The following is a 20923-nucleotide window of genomic DNA, read 5'->3' on the forward strand; positions in this document are numbered from 1 at the left end:
GTGCTATTTAATAAAGACAATTTTCCACAGTAGTTAATCTTGGTGGAACTTTCAAGCATTTTTAATAATTATGTCCTCATGTGATATCACGTGTCTATCTTAGAGAAAAGATTTTCATAATGTTTGACCTGGTAATACAAAGAATAATAAACTCTATTCCTGGCTCGATCTGGAAGTGGTACATGCTTACTAACTTAAAGTGATTAATTCATAGTTATTATATAATAAAAACTTGCACTCATTATCAGGCTTTCATAGTTTATGAAGTACTTTCACATATATCTCAACCAAATCTTTCAAAGAACAAAATAAATAAAACTTTATTGAATATAATACTTGATAATCCATTATGAACAGTAACTGTTATACTTCAATTCCTAAAGAAAATTTCCAGTTGACATAATACACACAAAGAAACTAACCTGCACCAGACTAACAAGCCTCATGGGGTGGGTGGTCTGTCACTGCCGCTGCTCAGGTGTCCTTCCCTTCTACAGTCCTCACTGCCTATACACTGCAGAGAAGACTCTTAATGTTCACCAGCTTGTCTGGACGTCATTAACTGGGTTTTACTCATTCCAAAAGATACTATACATGTATGTGAGTGTGTGTGTGTGTGTGTGTGTGTGTGTGTGTGTGTGTGTGTATACACATATATATGTATGTGTGTGTGTGTCTGTGTGTATCTATATCTATATCTATATCTATATCTATATCTATATCATCTATATATTTTTTTAAGCTAAAACTCCAGGACCACAGTATTCCAAGGAAGCTATTTAAATGTGAGATATCGTTTTTTGCCTCTTTTCTCATTAGGTAACTGAATAAATCTCTATTTCTTAATCTTTTAAAGTCTGTGCTCACGAGTACAAGACCCTGGCTCTAGGGGCAGCATTTGTGGGGAAGAAAATGACGATGGGAAGTGAACACAGGTATTTAGATCAAGACAAAGAAGAAAGAAACTCAGATGGCTCATGAGTGTTTCTCGGTACCCTCTTGTTTTCATTCTGTTCTCAAAGTCCCTGTACCCACCCCCACCCCCCGCAGAAGGACCACCGCCTTTGATTTGACAATGTGACACATATTCAGCTAGAATTCCCATCATCATTCATTTAGAGAAAGCAAAAATGAATATATGGGCTTTTAAGAAGGTACAGCAATGAGCTTATACAGCAAAAGTGTATAAACAAGTATATTACCTATTTAATTGCCTTAGTTGAACTTAGAAGCTCTGATCTTTAATTGCCTGATTGAACTGATCTAAAAGCTATAATTTTTTAATCAGGGAGAAAATTAAATAGCTTTCTGGTAAATAAAAAGGCATCTTTAATCTTATTTTTATGGAATCCAAGTTATTAAATATGGACAAAACCTCTAAAATATTAAGTTAACGACTCAATCTAGAGTAAATTTCTCATTACAATCCTTCACAAAAGTCTTCAGGGACACCTGGCTTCGTCCACTCTTCAATAAAAACACATGCTTTTAATCCAGAAGGTAAAAGTTTTCACGAATAACTAGGAAACTCAAAAGCAAAGTGTATAGAGATATTTAATGAGGTATATTACCACCGCATCTTATTTCTTTAGCTGAGTACCCATAATTACTGGGGAATAACTGTTCATCTGCACTGTAATTCATTAGTCCTTCCATCTAGACAAATGCAGATGCACATTCACTCCCTGGTGTTTATTTACGACTGAAATCCCTTGGGAGGGTTTCTTGGCCTATTACCAGTGCCCCCACTCAGCCCCTCAGAGTATTGTCTTCCCTTAACTAGTAGCATTTTACAGTGGGTTACACCGTAGGAAGGGAGCTAGCCAGCAAAGACTGAAAAGAAAAGTTCAGGATTCCTTTTTGAAATCTTTATATCCTCCATCAGGAAAACCACCAAGATCACCTAGGTATGTGAAGCAATCTCTTAAGGAACAGGGTTTGATGATATCTGAAACATGAATAAGAGGAAGGGATGCAATTGTATAGAAAGTGAAGGTTTTGCATTAAGTGATCAAAGAACCTTTTCTTTGCTCAAGCTGCATCCAGAGCTGGGAAGAACCAACCGGCCTCTGAGAGGCTGTGGTCAACCACACTTGCCAAAGTGATCACAGATGGTTGTTCTGGGAATCTGACAGACACCTTAGACTTCACTTTTAGATCCCAGGCATAATCTTTCAAAGAAAAATTCAATTATCTTTCCAAAACAAAGGGTGAAATTAGAACCAATCATTGCAAAGAAGAAAAACCAACGATGACTGCAGAATAACCAAACAGTATTTCCCTATCCACTATATATAGTTCTTAGTGCCACAATGAATGCTCCTAGAGAAAGTTATGACTAGGGAGAATTCACTATACGCCAGAAGTATGCTGTATGCCTACAGTGTAGGATGATCCTAAGGATCACTTTAATAGTAACATTTGCATTTCCATGGCAAGGTCCTTTTAATGAAGGTTTTGCTATGGAGAATTGATGACTTCCTTTACTTCCTTTGTCAAATGGATAGCAGATGTCCATAAAGATCAATACAATGACAAGAACTGACCACTGTGTTAACTTCTATTAAAATGGCCATAACCACTTTATGGGTTAATGAGTATAGGGAACAGAAGCAATATAGGTCATGTGATGTTAAATACCATTCTCTCTTAACCTTGGAGCTGAAAATGCTCCATTTCTTTTTTCTCACCCACCAGATGTGTTCACATGATGATTTCTTCCCAGGAAAAGTAACACTGACACAACTCAGCTCACTCTCCCTACATCTATCTACATTTTGTACCAACTACACCCTAGAGATAGACTGGACTGGCTTTAAGGGAAAATTTGGATCATGATTCCATTTAATCTGCATAAACACCTTCAAGAACTGCAAGTTTTGCTTGTCAAAATTTACACACCCTCTTCAAGAGGGGACGAGGGATTTAGGAAGAAATCTGAAATCACTAGGATAGTAAAACTGCCACAACAAAAAACAACCCTTAGTGACAGATGTGATAGCACAATTGGAGGCATCAGTTGTTTACTCACTCTCAAAGCTTATACCTTTTTTAAAAAAAAGTCCCTTTAATCACATGTAATGTGTATGCTGGTGCATTCCCCAAATGTGCATAAAGCAAGGCTGAGCAGATGTGTAAAACTAAACAGGACTGTTAGTAACATGAGGCCCGGAAGTGGCTTTGCTATAGTCTGTTTCTCACTTAATAATTTGCTCCAAATGAATTCAGACATTTTGGAAATGTTGGAAAACACAACGGGAACTTGTTTTTGCAGCATTTATTTAATTGATCATTCTTCTCAAGTGTTCTGTCAATAGACCCAGAGACTAATTTCTGATGCATTCACCAACTCCTTGTTTAAAGTTTCCCTTTCAAGGTATGTGAAGCCATCTCTTAAGGAACTGTGTATGATGATATCTAAAATGTTAATAAGGGGAAGGGATGCAATTGTACAGAAAGTGAAGGTTTTGCATTAACTAGAGTTAAGATTAAAAATAAGATCCTGTCATTTTCAAATACTATGTTATGAAATACCTTTACGTGTTTGGTAAACATCTACAAAAATATCAAGTTTATAATCTAAATCAGAGTAGTTGAAGGAGAAGATAAGAAAAACATTTAGAAAGCAGCCATCTTTTGATTACCAAATATATCAGCTGGCTTAAATAGCAGATCATGTATTTTAAAATGAAGGTATCCTGGAGTGGTCAGCACTCAATGTCAAATTAAGTTAGAGCTCGTAAGCTCAGTACATACCTCTATGTAAAATCTTTAAACTCCACAAATAGGTAAGGCCTTTAACAACCTAAATTTAAGAAAGAGAAACAGTACAATCATGATTTTTATCAGGAACTTTCCATATTTAAACATATAATCATATCAACCATAACTCTTCCTTTAAAACTCTAAAAACCAATAAACATTTATTGAACATCTCCCATTTCTGTGCCAGGTTCTTGGAGGATGCCAAATGTATAAGCTACAGGTTTCTTCTCTAATGGGCTTTCAATGTTCTGAAGATAAGGCATGATTAATGAAAAAAATAAGTGTATGTGCATGGAAAATGACCTAGAAGTACATCTACTAAGTTCACAGTGGTGGACTGGATGGGGGAAAAAAAGGACAGGAAAAAGGGACAAAGATTTTCATTTATTTTCTATACTTTTATACACAGAATTTTTTAAAAAGTCATGACATTTAAGGGGTGCCTGGGTGGCTCAGTTGGTTAAGCGTCCAACTCTTGGTTTCGGCTCAGGTCACGATCTCATGGTTCATGGGTTCAAGCCCCACATCAGGCTTCGTGCTAACAGCATGGAGCCTGCTGGGATTCTCTCTTTCCCTCTCTCTCTCCCTCTCTCTCTCTCTCTCTCTCTCTCTCTGCTTCTCCTCTGCTCTGTCTCTCAAAATAAATAAACTAAAAAAAAAAAAAAAAGTCATGACATTTAAGACCAAGGAAAGATATTTTTAAAAAGTTGGCTAATGAAAGCAATCTCTGTCAGTAATCAGGATTGCTTTTCCTGTCAGTATTCAGGAAGGCTTTACTAAAGTTCTGGGCCCTAAGAAACAGATTCAACTGATGTGATGAAAAGAGAAGAAAGTGTTCAGGCCAGGATAAAAATATACAACCAAAGTGTTGGGGCCATGTACTCTTCCAAAAAATCAAGGTCAGGAAAACAAAGAAACACTGAGACTACTCCAAGTTAACAGAGACCAGAGACATGACAACTAAATGCAGTATATAATCCTAGACTGGATGCTGGACAAGAAATTTTTTTCTTTTGTTCTATAATGGGTATTACTGGACAACTGTCAAAATCTAAGTCAGGACTGTTGATTATATAACAGTATTGTACCATTGCTAATTTCCTGATTTTGATCAGTATACAGCAAGGATGTGAGAGAATACCCTTATTCTCAAGAAATATACACCTTAAGTATTTACGGGTAAAGGGTCATGACGTCTGCAACTTACTCTCAAATGTTACAGGGAAAAAAATACATACATACACACATATATATATGTATATGTATATATACACACATACACACACACATATACATATATATATACATACAGTAAAACCTTAGATTGTGAGTAACTTGTCCTATGAATGTTCCACAAGACAAGCAAACATTTCTAATAAATTTTAACTCGATAAACGAGTGATGTCTTGCAATATGAGTAGTATCTGACACCGAACATCACATGATCACGACTGAGCCAAAGGCTCTCACTCTCTCCCACTGCAGGATCGTGGGTGATTGTCTCCCATGCTCAGATGCTCAGTCTCAGGCCACAGTGTTTGGCAGAAGTCAGTGATTTTTCAGAACATTGGAAGGTGCCCACAACTGGCACTTGTGTATTTTTGGTCATTTCAAAGCACCTATGGACAGTCCTTTGCTTTTCCATACAAGAGTAAGTTTAGGGATGCTTTGCTTCATTCTAGGTCAGGCTGCCTGCAGATATAGACCCTTTCCTCTGCTGTTTTGTTGCCAGTTACACTAAATACAGTATCTGACAAGAGTTTTTTAACATTGTACCTTAGTCAACATCTGTGAGAGCATATACAATGGCCCCCATGCAGAAAAAGATTCCATTGAGCCAATAGATAGCAGTGATTCCATTAGTGATAGTGAAAGTTGTCCTGCACAATAACCCTCCTCTCTCTTGTCTTCCTCATACCAGCCACGAAGGTTTTCAAAGGTACGTGCAGGTTAATTTGTTTATTTTTCTTTATATTTTGTATTTTCTTTAACATTTTGTATTACATTATAGTATTATAATCATTCTCTTTTTAATATAATTTTCTAATGCTTATTTAGTTTTTACAGAGAGAGAGAGACAGAGAGTGAGTGGGGGTGGGGCAGAGAGAGAGGGAGACACAGAATCTAAAGTGGGCTCCAGGCTCTGAGCTGGACACTTAACCAACTGTGAGGCACCCAGGTGCCCCTTGTAACCATTCTTATACGAATATTTTGGGGTTGTAGAACAAATCATCTGAGTTTACATTATTTCTTATGGGGAAATTCACTTTTATATACAAGTGCTTTGGATTACAAGCATGTTTCCAGAATGAATTACGCTCTCAAACCAAGGGGTGTGTGTGTGTGTGTGTGGTTGTGCGTATTTTTAAAACCAAACGTAGTTAACTGTTGACAACTGGGAAATCTGGAGGAAGCATCTTACAACTTTTCTGTAAGTTTAAAATAGTTTAAAAGAAAGTTTCTAAAAAAATGTTTTAAATGATATTAGGGTAGGAAAGAACAAAGTATATCAAGATGATCAGCCTCACAAGCCAGTCTGGCAGGTGCAAGTGTAGACTCACATAGAAAATACTGAAAGGGCAGGACAAGATAATAAAGTGAGAAAATAAAAACATTCACATTAGATTGGATTTTTGATTGAACAGCCTGTGTTAAGAATAGTCAAATAAGATTCTGAAAAAAAAAAAAATGTTTCTAAGACCCTAAGTATGTGGGTTACAAGTTCTACCTTCTATGTGGGAAGTTTAATCACTAATCTTTTGTAAAAATATTTATATAGAAATTGTTATAAAAGGGGAAGCACATGTTTTTATTCACACCGACTGACCCTGTATGCAGATGAGCGTGAATTTAACAATTTCAAGGTTGACTATTCATAATTACGTATCAGATACAATGCATGAACCACTATCACTCAAAATTTACTCAAGAATTTAAAAGTACTCATCATATTAGAACATTTTAGGTGAGTCAGGAGTATAAGAACAAGGAAATCTACCATTATGAGGAGTAACTGAGTGATTTATGTATTTTTGAAAATGATGAAAAGAAGCCTAGAGCTAAATACACAAGGATTTTAGTTGATCAAGAAAGACTATGAGCAATTCTAAAAACAGAAATGCACAGGAAGAAACCCAATTTCTAAATACTAAAGATCTAGAAGAAGGTAAAATCTACATCAATTAAGGCTGAGCAGAAATTAACATATTTTCAATGTTTTCTTAGACAGGGATGTACTCCTGAAAGATTTGCTAGCAAGGTATGATTATTTCCATGATAAGTTCGTCTGTTTTAAGAGAACAGAATATATATTTATAGCAAATCATTTCTTCCAGGATTTGGAAAAAGTGGCATTACAATAAAACACATATGTTCTGGACAGTAAGATAGTAAAAAAAAGAAAGAAAAAGAAACTACCAAAATAGTAAAATGGCAACCAATAGGAGGAGGAAATAAGACAAAAATATTTCCTTAAATGTTTATTAAAATAACATCAATAACAAAAACAATTTTCTCTTTGAGTAGTAGGATAAGGCTATCTTATTTGGCATGGAAATAATCACCTCTGAGTTGGGAAATAGGGTTAAACTTTTCAACTTATAAGGTTAGTTGCATATTATAAAACCTTCCCATCAAAGATGGTTCACCACTAAAAATCAGTCCACAAAAAAATGAATAACCAGAAAACACATAAGGGGAAGGCAAACCATTATATATTCAGATCAGGCAGGAAAAAAGTAAAACAAATACTGATTGTATGACACTTGCTAAAATTATAAATCTTGTTAGTGATTCAAAAGAATATGTCACTCTTCCAACTTTGTCAAAATACACGTTTTCCTTTAGAAGTATATGAAAAGCAGTATATGGAGAGCTAGAAATCTGTCCATTGAAAATCTAGAGGGTATTATTGGTATTCAGTAGGCTGGGTTTCACAACAATGACTTGACAAAGCCTTGACACTAAAAGTACTTATATCTGCTGTCAATCACTCACTCCTTGACATGTCAAGTGCACATCCTTTCAGGGACAACTTCCATCAACATTAGCACTCAAAATACAGTACACAGTGTCACTGCTTCAGAAATGAGAAGAAAAATAAAACGTGCAAGATGGCAGGGAATGGCAAGAAGGCATTCCTCTTTCTCGGAGACCACATTCAAATGGAAAACAGATAAAAATCACTGAGCAAGCTAGAAGCTGAAATCAGCCAGTTTATATTAATTTTTTTTATATCCTCTTGCCATATATCCTACAAGAGAAAATTTGAACAACATATCATCAAGGCTGACAGGGGGCCATCCTATAATGAACCTTGGATCTTTGGACCTCCACAGCATGCCAGATTATTAGAACCTGGAAAATAAAGTTAATTGGGGGTGGGAGAGGTGCCTACATGTGGTTCTAAGAATGAAAAGAATCTGAAGCAACTGTATGTGTCACTCCATTACTTTCTTATGTACTTCTCCTTTTTTCCTTTTTCTTTTCTTTGTACCCTTGTTCTCCCTTTCAGTCCTTCCTCCCCTTTTTTCTCCTTCTCTTAGGAAAGCAGCATGAAAAAGCATGGGGTCTGGAGTGAAACAGCCCTGGGTTCAAATTATTACTGATTAGTTGTAGGTAACTTTAACTTCTCTAAATCTCATCTTGCCATGTATCAAATATGTTCAGTAACCTACCCGTTACAGAGTTTGCCATAAAGATTAAATGACATAAAATTTATACATAAAATATGTATCGACAATTGGCACAGGAGGTATTCAACATGCACCCATTTCCCTCTTCTCTCATCTGATTCTGTTGCTTCTGACTTGGCAAGAGCACACACGTGCTTCCTTGGCCTCACTGAGGGAACCCAAGGGAACAGAAGATGATGATCTGTCTTCACAATACTAGAGGAGAAATAACTAAGGATACCAGGAACCCAGTCAGGCTATGAGAGTATTTATTTACTTTTACAAACCATGACCTGGAAACCATCAATTCGCTAGTCTTATTTTAACTGGGAGAACGCTTCCACTTGTGTTTGTCAGCTGCAACACAGGATTAGTTGTTTGTAGCCTACTCAAATTACATGAAACAAAAAAAATACACTTTGGAGGCATTATACAAGTTTAGGCCCCAGCAGAGTTTATAAAAAGTAGTAGATGAAGAGCAAAATTATCAAAAGCATTTCTTTTATTCTGGCCACAGGCAGTTTTCATTACTATGACCTGATGAGCCATAAAAGCTAAAGAAATTGGACACATATTAGGGGAAAAAAACCCTAATTTTAAAAAATGTAAGGGCAAATGTAAACAATGCTTTGGGCTAGTGCTTATTTTGAGTGCCTTTCACTAAAATAATTTTTGCCGTATTTTCAATTATCCAATAGGTAAACCTGGTATTTGAAACCGAATTATTATTATTTTTGCTGACTCCATTCACTTCACAGGCTTCTCACGCCGGTAGAAATGAAAAGAACAATGGCCTTGTGTGGATGCCCTACACAAGAGGGAGGTAAGATTTATGAAGTCCAGGAAGAACATGCTTCTCTAACAGAAGAAAGCAGATTCCTATTTTAGCCAAGTTCAACACATAAGTGAGTATACAGAACTCATACACTTTTTTCCTTTTCATTTGGTATCTTTGCCTTTTTTTGCCCTTTATTATACGTGTTATTAAACTTTAGAGCCAAGAACTGCCAAAAGCCACAAAGCATTCATTCCCTTCTGAGATTAAAAGAGGAAATGAAACATTTTTATTTTCATCTAAAATAGTGATTTAAGTACTCAAATTTCATACTAAACTAATCTACCTAAACATGTAGATTAGAAGCTACTTAGCAATAGCATCAGAAAAGAAAGTTCTCATCACCCTGGGCAGTTCATACTAATAATTAGAAAGAAGAAAGGAAAGCTGTGAATTACAATGAACTAAGACTAAATAAGTGTCCGTGTTGGATTAAAGGATCTGAGTTGTCAGTGTGATGTATAATGAATGTGAAAATCAGCCATTTAATTAAATGGTACATGGTATAATCGCTTTGTTCTGCATTAAACTGCTTAAGTTATCAGAGTGCCTTTAGATTAGCAACTGTTTACTATTCCACCACCTCATGACTTCTCTTAGACACTGTGTAGCCTACATTATTCCAAATTTGAAATCTGGAGTTTATATGGTAATGTTAGTTGAGTTGACATATTGTGTCAATTTATTTGTGTATTCAGAAAACAGAAAATCTGCTTTTAATCACAAAGGGAATAAATTCCTAGATATAATTGGTAAAAAAAATTAAAAACCAAAAACACAAAAAGTCTGCAAAAATCTTTAAGAATAAAGTCGTGTTTTTCTTATAAGTAGTTTTATTTTAATAATTTTGACTCTGCAAGTATTTTCTAATTATATGCCTGTAACTACAAAATGTCCCCTAAACAACTTTCTTGTTAAAGAACCTGGAAATTTTACTGGCTAACAAGTGTACTAAGGTCTTTGCAAACACAAAAAAGTAGAATAGGTCACAACACCCATAAGCCTGAAGGATGTCCTGTGACTATGTTGTTATTGTGGTTTGGTCTATAAAAGAAGAAAACACAAAAATGACAAGAAAAGGAGAGTTAAGAAGGCCCTGCAAGTCAACAGGGATTGAAGAAAAATAACACAATATTCTGAGTATATAAGGAGAACAGGTTTGACTAGAAAAATTAAATCATCCAAATTTCATAAGGCGGAAGCCATATATACTCACAGCTATTGCAATTCTTCCAAGGACATGCTCTGGAATTTTTCTATATACATCCAAAGATCCTCCTGTAGAGACAGATATGTTTCATTATTATAAATAAAACTACCAGAACATTGCATTGGGCCCTTCCTCTGTGCATTCATTGGGAGAATATTTTTTTTCTTCTTATATTATGCATTGGATGTCTATGGTAGAATTGGTTTTTAGTCCAATTTTATTTATAACATAATAGCATACTTCCAGATGAAGCATAATTAGGTATCTCCATTTTATTTCTAAGTACAATCGCCTACATGTGAAAACTGAAAGAAACTAGTCAAGGGCAGCACAAGACTCTGCACTTTACATAAACTTAAATACATACTCAAAACTAAAGGCCAACAGCTCAACCACATTCAGGTATCTACCTTACTCTCAAATGTAAACCAGGATCATCTTAGAATTTTCACATTAACCAAACAAAAGGTGGTGAATATAAGGACCAAAATACACATAAAAACTAATAAAGTAGTAATACTGACATCTGTCTAATGAATACTACCCTTCAAATTAAGTACCAAGACAAGCAATCAATCTATTCCAAAGATACTTAGTTCAAAATGGGTTTTGTTTGCTTTTTAAATTCTCTTTGATACCACTTTGAAAACCACTTTATGAAGTAAAAAAAAGAAAAACCAATCTCCTTGTATCATATTTGTCACTGAAATGGTATTCACTATCATCCTTCATCTTTACCAAATCCAGCTTCTGGCAGTTCCAGAAACCAAAACCATTAGACTGTGCACATAGGAAATGAAGGGCCACATTGTTTGCTTGTTTTAAATTTTCATCAACCTAGAAATTAGTACAACTAGAAGATAGCAGCTACTTGATAAATATCTATCAGGTGAACATACGGATAAATTAAAATCACTGTGAACCTCACTAGATAGGTAGAACTGCTCTGAAAGCACTTTCAAAAGAAGGGACCGCAGCCAACAATAACATCACTGAAATAACCGCACAACTTTCCTCGGCAAGTATTTTATTTATTTATTTATTTATTTATTTATTTATTTATTTATTATTTTTTAATATATGAAATTTATTGTCAAATTGTTTTCTATACAACACCCAGTACTCATCCCAAAAGATGCCCTCTTCAATACCCATCACCCACCCTCCCCTCCCTCCCACCCCCCGGATCAGCCCTCAGTTTGTTCTCAGGTTTTAAGAGTCTCTTATCCTCAGCAAGTATTTTAAAGGAACCAATATTCATTTGCAAGTATAAATTTGGGTACAATTGTTAAATTTTCAATCTCACAGATTTTCGGAAAGATATGCAAAGAACCACTACCTCGCTCATGTTAACAATATGACTGTATGAGACCTATTTAACAACAGGTAATAACCTTTCCTTGAGTCAAGTTGAGGTTTAGTCTTTCAGTTCTATAAAGGAATTATCCAGGATATTTGAAAAATCATTTCCATTTCAATCAAAGGCTAAAAATTCATATTTACCTACTTTACTACTGGATGATTTCTAAGTATGCCTCATATGATACTAAAATGGAGCATGTTATTGTTTTGAAATGCAGTTAAGTATATTTCACAGATATGAATATTTTTATATGCCAAATTTTCCTAAAGCTGAACATCAGAAAAAAAAATTTTTTCCTATGAAAACAAATTTTATATATATATATATACACACACACACACATATATACATATATATGTATATATGTGTGTGTGTGTGTATATATATATATATATACACATATATATACATATATAGCATATATATATAGCTACTGACTTTGTATTTATTCTGTTTACAGTAGAAAAACGATCACTTCCTTAGGTAAATGGCTTGTAGTTTCCAGATTCTTACAAGAAGCTGGTAAACCACAGTGTGACTAAACTTTATGCTTTGGCTATGAGTGTTCCTTGGAAGATAATGAAAAAAAAAAAAAAGACACTTCTGCAATGAACTGAACCATCTTTATTTACTTAAATAGCATTTTTATGATAGATGCAATAAAAGTGAAAATATGTTAAGAAAACATTTCATGTTCTCATTGATCTTTCAGAAGAATTGGCAGTTGCAAGGAGCTTTACATGCTGGTATTTGGAAGACTGACAAATGCAGTTTACTAGACCAATCCCTTGTGAAGTGAACAGCTTGACTGGCTCAAAACTAGGAGGTGCAAATTCATTCACATAGACTAGTAAGAAGTCCTAACAGGAGATGCTTTTTTTAAAAATATATATATACATAAGATGTAAATCAGGATTTAATTGGCTAAACAGATAACAGACAACAGTCTAAACCAAAAAGCCAAAGATTACATTACTACTCTTATTGGCAGAACAAGCCAAAAAAGAATCTCATTTTGAGGTATTTCACTGGTTTTTGTAAATATCCATTTAATCTCAGTTATATCCCACTCTTCTTAGCCATCCACATGGGTAAATCTTTACATACTGGCTTTGTGTCATCACAGATTCATCCTGTCCTTGACATAATCATTAGAGATAACTGTCAGAGGCAAAAAAAAGGATCTGGCAGCTCCACTCAGAATCAAGAGCTCCTATTAAGCTTTAGTAGTTCTCTTTGTGCAACTAAATAAGTCTTAGCCTAAAAATGACAGAGTTTACAGTTTAATTTTCACTGAGTTTTACTATCATCTCTATCGTTCAGGCCTATCCCAAAAAGGCAATTCTTAGACTCATCATATCACCTAACATTAGTGCTAGAGGGACATTAAAGAACAGTCCAATGACTTTATTCGACAAATGGGAAAAAGTGACTCCCAGAAAGTAAGTTTTCTAGTCATGGCCGTGAGTCAGTTGATGGGAGAGCTCAGGAAAGGTCTCGGCCTTTGAACTCCCAGAACTGCAAACATTTAAAAGGTTTCCCTGTAACATCATTGAGCTTGAGAATCACATGTGAACTTTTTACAGTTTAATGTAATGTGATATTACCATGACACACTCAGACAGTTTAATCTTAGTTGAGACACTGGTATTCAAGGCATTTAGAAACTCATTTCTATGTTACACAGTTGGTTTAAACCTTTTATTCGTGATTCCAAGGTGACGTCACTGGTTTGCTTTCTGTGACCTGTCACTTCTCTGTATTCTCTGGCCTCAGATCACCCCTAGCCAGTCATTTCATTTCATGCTACAATCCACCATAGGAACCAGGAGGAAGACTGCTAACAAATTAGCAAAAGAACCCATCTCAACTACCAAACTATATGTTTCTCTTGATGAATTAGGGCCATCATTTTCATGCAACTAAGCAAAAAGGACTCATGGCTGTGAGGTCTGTGTTTAACCTAACACAGGACTAAACATAAAGTAGTGCCCTGAATGTAGGATAAAATACAAATATGTAGTTAATGAATGAGAAGCAACAATACTGTCATATTAATCCCAACATTTTCTTAAAATGACCATGATTATTATTAATACTAATAAAATTAAAATCTGGAGCCATAAGCAAAAATTTCAGAAGAAGCTCTCCTAGACTCTGCTACTTGTAAAAATAAAGAGCCCTTTGTTTCAAGGACTCAAAGGAGTACTTGATACTCCTTTTCTTTCTCTGCAACATGGGTTTTTGAGAAAAAAATTTGTTCCAATGACAGTAATCCAAAAACATGGGCATATATTCTGAGAAGCTGTATTTGAGCATTTCTGAGTAGATTTAGTTTTACTTAATGAGAAGGCATATCACATCAGTCCCCTACTTGAACACTTCCAGTGGCATCTTAATTCAGATGAAAACACAAATTCCTTACATGCTCTATAAGGCCTACACAATGTAGCTTCTACTTACTTCTTTGGCCCCCTCTCTGGTCCCAGGTCCTCCCATCAATACTCACTAGTCATTTTGGCCTTCCTGTGGGGCCTTCATTATACCAAGCTTGCTCCTACCTTGGAGTATTTATAACAGATACTCTGTCTTCCTCAAAGATGTTCCCCATGACCTTCTGTGAATGGCTCATTGACATTAAAATCTGCTAAAATGTCACTCCCATAAAAAAGCCATCCCTGACCATCCTATCTAGCACCTCCTCTCCTATTAGTCATCATCTATCCTGCTTTATGTTCCAATGAGACTTAACTCTCTCTGAGAATGTACTATGTGTCTCTTCTCAGGCTCCCCTTCTAGAATTTAAGTTCCATAATGACAGGAATTAAGTCCTATTTACTGTTTGTGTCCCCAGGTTGAGAACAGTGTCTGAAGGAAAGTGTTCAATAAATATCTGGATATAGATGACTAATATGAGATTAAAATAGATAGTGAGAATCTACACTAAAGGAATAGCACTAGGGTTGGGAGAAAATTGTCAAGAAGCTTAATTGCAAGGGAAGGGAAGAGAAGAAATGATAGAGTGTGGTACACAGCTTCTGGTCCAAATATTTTTTGGGTACATTTTGCCGTATTATAGAGAATGAAGATACAAAAGAAAGAGGTTGAGGGATGGAGAGAACTTCACTAAGTGTATGCACATGTGGGACTGACATAAGGGCTGCACATAAGGGACTGACCTTATGCAGCCCTTCATGTGCAAGGAGGATCATATTGGCTTACTTGTGCTAAGCTACAGATGGATAATGGAAGAGCAAAGAATTGTGAGAGCTCATACCTGAAAGTCTTCATTATCTTTGAAGGAGAAAGGAGGTCAGATCTGGAAGAGGGTAATAAAATTTTAGGATAGTTGATGTGGGAAACAACAGAAAGATAAGAAATGGAGAGCTAAATGTAAAAAGTGGAAAATTTTAGTGTTCTGGGACTGATTAGCGTGGAGTAAGGGAAGCCGTCAAGCAGCAGTAAGAGAGCGGCTTTAGGCAGCTCAAGTCTAGAAAGGAGTTGCCTCAAAAAAGAGATTTAAATATAGGCTGCAAAGTGAATGTTTTAAGATAAGGACTTAATATATTAAAAATGTGTATCTTCAATTTTTTCATCAGTGTTTTACAGTTTTCACAATAGAGGTCTTTTACCTCTTTGGTTAGGTTTCTTCCTAGGTATCTTACTATTTTTGGTGCAACTGTAAATGAGATTGTTTTCTTAATTTCTCTTTTGCTGCTCCATTAGTATATAGAAATGCACATTGATTTTGTATCCTGTGACTTTACTGAATTCATTTATCAGTTCTAGTAGTTTTTTTTGGTGGTTTTCTATGTATAGTATCATGTTATCTGCAAACAGTGAAAGTTTTACTTCTTGCTGATTTGGATGTCTTTTCTTTTTCTTGTCTGATTGCTATGGCTACAACTTCCAGTGCTATGTTGAATAAATGTGGTCAGAGTGGGCATCCCTGTCTTCCAGACTCTAGGGGAAAAGCATTCAGTTTTTCACCATTTAGTATAATGTTTGCTTTAGGTTTTTCATATATAGGCTTTATTATGTTGAGGTGTGTTCTCTCTAAACCTACTCTGTTGAGAGTTTTTACCATGAATGGATGTTGTACTTTGTCAAATGCTTTTTCTGTATCTATTGAAATCATCATATGGTTTTCATCCTTTCTCTTATTGATGTGATGTATCACTTTGATTTGCAAATACTGAATTCACCCTTACATACTGGGGATAAATCCCACTTGACTGCGGCAAACGATTTTTAAAATGTATTGTTGGATTCAGTTTGCCAGCATTTTCTCAAGGATTTTAGCATCTATGTTCATCAGAGATATTTGCCTGTAGTTCTGTTTTTTGTGTTGTCATTATCTGGTTTTGGTATCAGGGTAACACTGGCCTCATAGACTGAATTTTCCCGTTCTCTTCTATATTTTTGGAATAGTTTGAGAAGGGTAGGTATTAACTCTTCTTTAAATGTTTGGTAGAATTCGCTTGAGAAACTGTCTGGTCCTGGACTTTTGTTCATTGGGAGTTTTTTGATTACTGATTTAATCTCCCTGCTTGTAACTGGTCTACTCAATTTTTTTTTCTTCCTGCTGCAGCTTTGGTAGATTATATGTTTCTAAAAATTTATCCATTTCCTCTAGGCTTTTCAGAGTATTCTCTTACAACTGTATTTCTGTAGTGTTGGTTGTTATTTCTCCTCTTTCATTTGTAATTTTATTTATTTGTGTCCTGTCTCTGTTTTTTTTGATGAGACTGGCTAGAGGTTCATGAATTTTGTTTATATTTTCAAAGAACTAGCTCCTGGTTTCATTTATCTGTCCTATTGTTTTTGCTTTTTTTAGTTTCTATATCATTTATTTCTGCTTTAATTTTATTATTTCTTTCCTTCTGCTAGTTTTGGGGTTTGTTTGTTGTTCTTTTTTCTAACTCCTTTAGGTGTAAGGTTAGGTTGTTTGAGATTTTTTTACTTCTTGAGGTGGGCCTGTATTGCTATACACTTCCCTCTTAGAAACACTTTTGATGCATCCCATTTGAACCACTGTGTTTTCATTTTCATTTGTTTCCATGTACTTTTAGATTTCTTCTTTGATTTCTCAGTTGATCAATTCATTGTTTAGTAGCATGTTATTTAACCTCCATGTATTTGCAGTATTTCCAGATTTTTTCTTGTGGTTGATTTCTAGTTTCATAGCATTGTAGTCAGAAAACATGCAAGATCTTTTTTAATTTGTTAAGACTTGTTTTGTGGCCTAATATCTGATCTATTCTGGAGAATGTTCTGTGTGTAAGACATTCCATGCTCATGGACTGGAAGAACAAATATTATAAAAGTAATTAACAAAGCAATCTACAGATTTAATGCAATCCTTACCAAATACCAACAAAGTTTTTCACAAAACTAGAGCAAAAAAAATCCTAAAATGTATATGCAACCACAAAAAAACCCAAATTGCCAAAGCAATTTTGACAAAAAAAAAAAAAAAAAAAAAAAAAAAAAAAAAGCTGGAGGTATCACAGTTCCAGACTTCCAGCTGTACTGCAAAGCTGTAGTAACCAAAGCAGTATGGTACTGGTACCAAAATAGAACAGAATAGAAAACCCAGAAATAAACCCACAATTATATGGTCCACTTAATCTTTGACAAAGCAGGAAAGAATATCCAATGGGAAAAAGACAGTCTCTTCAACAAAACTGGACAGCAACATGCAAAAGAAATTGGACTACTTCCTTATACCATATACAAAAATAAATTCAAAATGAATTAAACACCTAAACATGAGACCTGAAACCATAAAAGTCCCAGAACACAAGAAGTAGGGTCTCTGACACTGACCATGGCAACATTTTTCTACATATGTCCCCTGATGTAAGGGAAATAAAAGCAAAAATAAACTATTGGGACTACATCAAAATAAAAAGTTTCTGCATAGCGAAGGAAATAATCAACAAAACTAGAAGGCAACCTACAGAAGATATTTGCAAATATTTGCAAATGACATACCCAAAAAAGGGTCAGTATCCAAAATATATAAAAAACTTATACAAATCAACACCTAAATAACAAATAAGCCAATTAAGAATGGGCAGAAGACGTGAACAGACATTTCTGCAAAGAAGACATCCAGATGGCTAACAGACACATGAAAAGATGCTCAACATCACTCACAATCAGGGAAATGCAAACCAAAACTACAATGAGATAATACTTCACACCTGTCAGAGCAGCTAAAACCAACAGCACAAGAAACACCAAGTGTTGGTGAGGATGTAGAGAAAAAGGAACCCTCTTGCACTGTTGGTGAGAATGCAAATAGGTAGAGCCACTGTAGAAAACAATGGAGTTTCCTCAAAAAAAAAAAAAAATTAAAAACAGAATTACCATATGATCCAGTAATTCCACTACTGGGTATCTACCCAAACAATACAAAAATGCTAATTTGAAAAGATATATGCACCCCTATGTTTATAGCAACATTATCAACAATAGCCAAATTATGGAAAGAGCCCAGATGTGTGTGTGTGTGTGTGTGTGTGTGTGTGTGTGTGTATATATATATATATATATATGTGTGTGTGTGTGTGTGTGTGTGTGTGTGTATCCACACACACACACACACACACACACACACACACACACACAGGAATATTATTCATCCATAAAAAAGAGTGAAATCTTGACATTCACAATGACCTGGATGGAGCTACAGAGTGTAATGCTAAGTGAAATAAGTCAGTCAGAGAAAGACAAATACCAAATGATTTCACTTGTAGGTACAATTTAAGAAACAAAACAAATGAGCAAGGGGAAAAAGAGAGAGACAAATATGCCAAGAAACAATCTTAGCTGTAGAGAACAAACTGATGGTTACTAGAGGGGAGGTGGTTGGGGGATGGGAGAAGTAGGTGATGGGCATTAAGGAGAACTCTTGTTGTGAAGAGCACTAGGTAATGTATGGAATTGTTGAATCACTATATTGTACACCTGAAACCAATATAACATGTATGTTAACTACACTGGAATTAAAATAAAATGAAACTTTTAAAAAAGCATTAAAAATGTAATTAAAAGGTGACATTAGCAAAAATGACAGAGTAAGGACCATTGAAAATTCTCTTCTCCACATAAGCAATAAAGAAATAGGCAAAAATTGTCAGACCAATCTTTGCAGAACTCTGGGAATGAGTAAAAGGACTGCAGCAACCCAAAAATCATTTATTGAAGATTTGGGGCATTTTAACTTGCCCTGTTCCCAGTGCCTCCTCTCCAGCTTCACTGAAGCCTTGAAAAGCAGCAGCCTGCAATCCCAGGGAACACAGCAGCCAGGGGGCACTGTACAGGTAGAACTGAGTTGGTGCTCCCTCAAATACACTTTCTCAGAAAAGTTTTATTTTTGACCTGTCTGGTGGTTCCCTGGAAGGCCTTCCTGGACATGTTGCCTTTATTCAACCTGACTTATAGGTTGCCTAGTACAAAAAGTCTTTTCCTTTGGGGCATTTGTTAAAAACAATTAGAAAGAACTGATTAACTTTGCAACTGACTGAGCTGGTGGATAACAGCTGGGCTGAACTAGCTAAACAAAAATCTTAAAGAGGAAATCTAGGAAATGCAATGTCCATAGAAGCTTTGAAAAATTCTATCCTATTCTTGGGAATCTAGGATATGTGCATGCATACGGCTGTGTACATGCTTAGAAAGGCTCTGAGGAGGCTGTAAGCAGGTACTGGGGCTGACCAGGAACCTCTGCACAAGCAGGAAGCAAAAACTAAGACAAAGTTACCAACTGCCTGAGCGAGTGTTGAAGATGTGCCCCAAACACACATGGAACCCCCCTCAACAAAGACAAGGAGACTTAATAGCTCTAAGCATTTAAGGAAATCTCTGTCCAATCATTAGCTGACTTGGAAGCTCACTGAAAAGAGGCTTCAGTGGCCATACACCAAAGATATAAACATGACAGAATACTTCAGAAAAGTCACTGAACAGCAGCAACAAACTCTGGGGATGAGAGAGAATCTGATTTCCAATGTTAACACAGTATTTACTTTAAAATGTCCAGTTTTCAGGACAGCTGGGTGGCTCAGTCATGACCTGGCAGTCTGCGAGTTTGAGCCCTGCATCAGGCTTTGTGCTAATAGCTTAGGGCCTGGGGCCTACCTTGGATTCTGTCTCCCTGTCTCTCTGTCCCTATCCCACTTGTGCTCAGTCTCTCTCTCTCTCTCTCTCTCTCAAAATTAAAAAATAAATAAAAATAAAAAAGAATCATTATTTAAAAAATAAAACTGAATGTCCAGTTTTCAATAACAAAACCAAAAAAGTATGACCCATACACAAGACTAAAAGCAATTAATAGAAACTATCTGTACAAAAGCTCAGATGTTGGACTTACTAGAAAAAAATCTTTAATGAGCTATTTAAGAAACACTGTGGGAAATCATGTAAGGAACTAAAGTATGAAGATAATGTCTCCCCTAATAAAGGATATTAATAAGGAGATAGAAAGTATACAACTACACACATATACATACATACACACATAGGTATGTGTATATATATATATATGTACACACATACACACACACACACACACACACACATATATATATATATATATATACATATACATATACATATATACATACATACGTAAAAATAAATAAATTCTGGAGTTAAAAATAAATAAGACATTATTCACCAGAATATATCTACATAGGCTGAAAACAGAATCAAGGAATATAAAGATACATCAATTGAGATTATCCAATCTGAGGAACAGAAGGAAAAAAGAATAGAAAAATGAACACATTATCAGAGACCTGTAAGACATCATCAAGCATATCAACATATGCATTATAGGAGACCTAAAAGAGAAGGAAAGATGCAGAAAGAATATTTGAAGAAGTAACAGCCATATATTTCCCAAATTGGATGAAACCATTAATTTGCACATCGAAGACATGCAATAAACTCCACGATAAATGAAGAGACTAACACCTAGATACATTGTGAAACTGTCCAGAGACAAAGACAAAAGAAAATCTTGAAAGCCAAAAGAGAAGCAATACAAGAAATTCTCAAAAATA

The 20923-nt window shown here is 35.4% G+C and overlaps 1 protein-coding gene across 14 annotated transcripts in view; it reads right to left on the reverse strand.

Moving 5' to 3' along the window:
* Positions 1 to 20923, reverse strand: part of MAP2K5 (mitogen-activated protein kinase kinase 5) — a 270908-nt gene that overhangs the window by 140282 nt on the left and 109703 nt on the right. For all 14 annotated transcript variants that reach the window (XM_078448784.2, XM_078448783.2, XM_078448782.2 and 11 more), the window contains exons 12-13: positions 10490 to 10551; positions 3757 to 3805 (exon numbers count right to left, since the gene is read on the reverse strand). In XM_078448784.2, the coding sequence (XP_078304910.1) occupies positions 3757 to 3805; positions 10490 to 10551 (111 nt within the window). The remainder of the gene's footprint in view (positions 1 to 3756; positions 3806 to 10489; positions 10552 to 20923) is intronic.

Source organism: Panthera onca, chromosome B3 (genome assembly GCF_046562875.1).
Source record: "Panthera onca isolate mPanOnc1 chromosome B3, mPanOnc1 haplotype 2, whole genome shotgun sequence".
NCBI classification, from domain to species: domain Eukaryota; kingdom Metazoa; phylum Chordata; class Mammalia; order Carnivora; family Felidae; genus Panthera; species Panthera onca.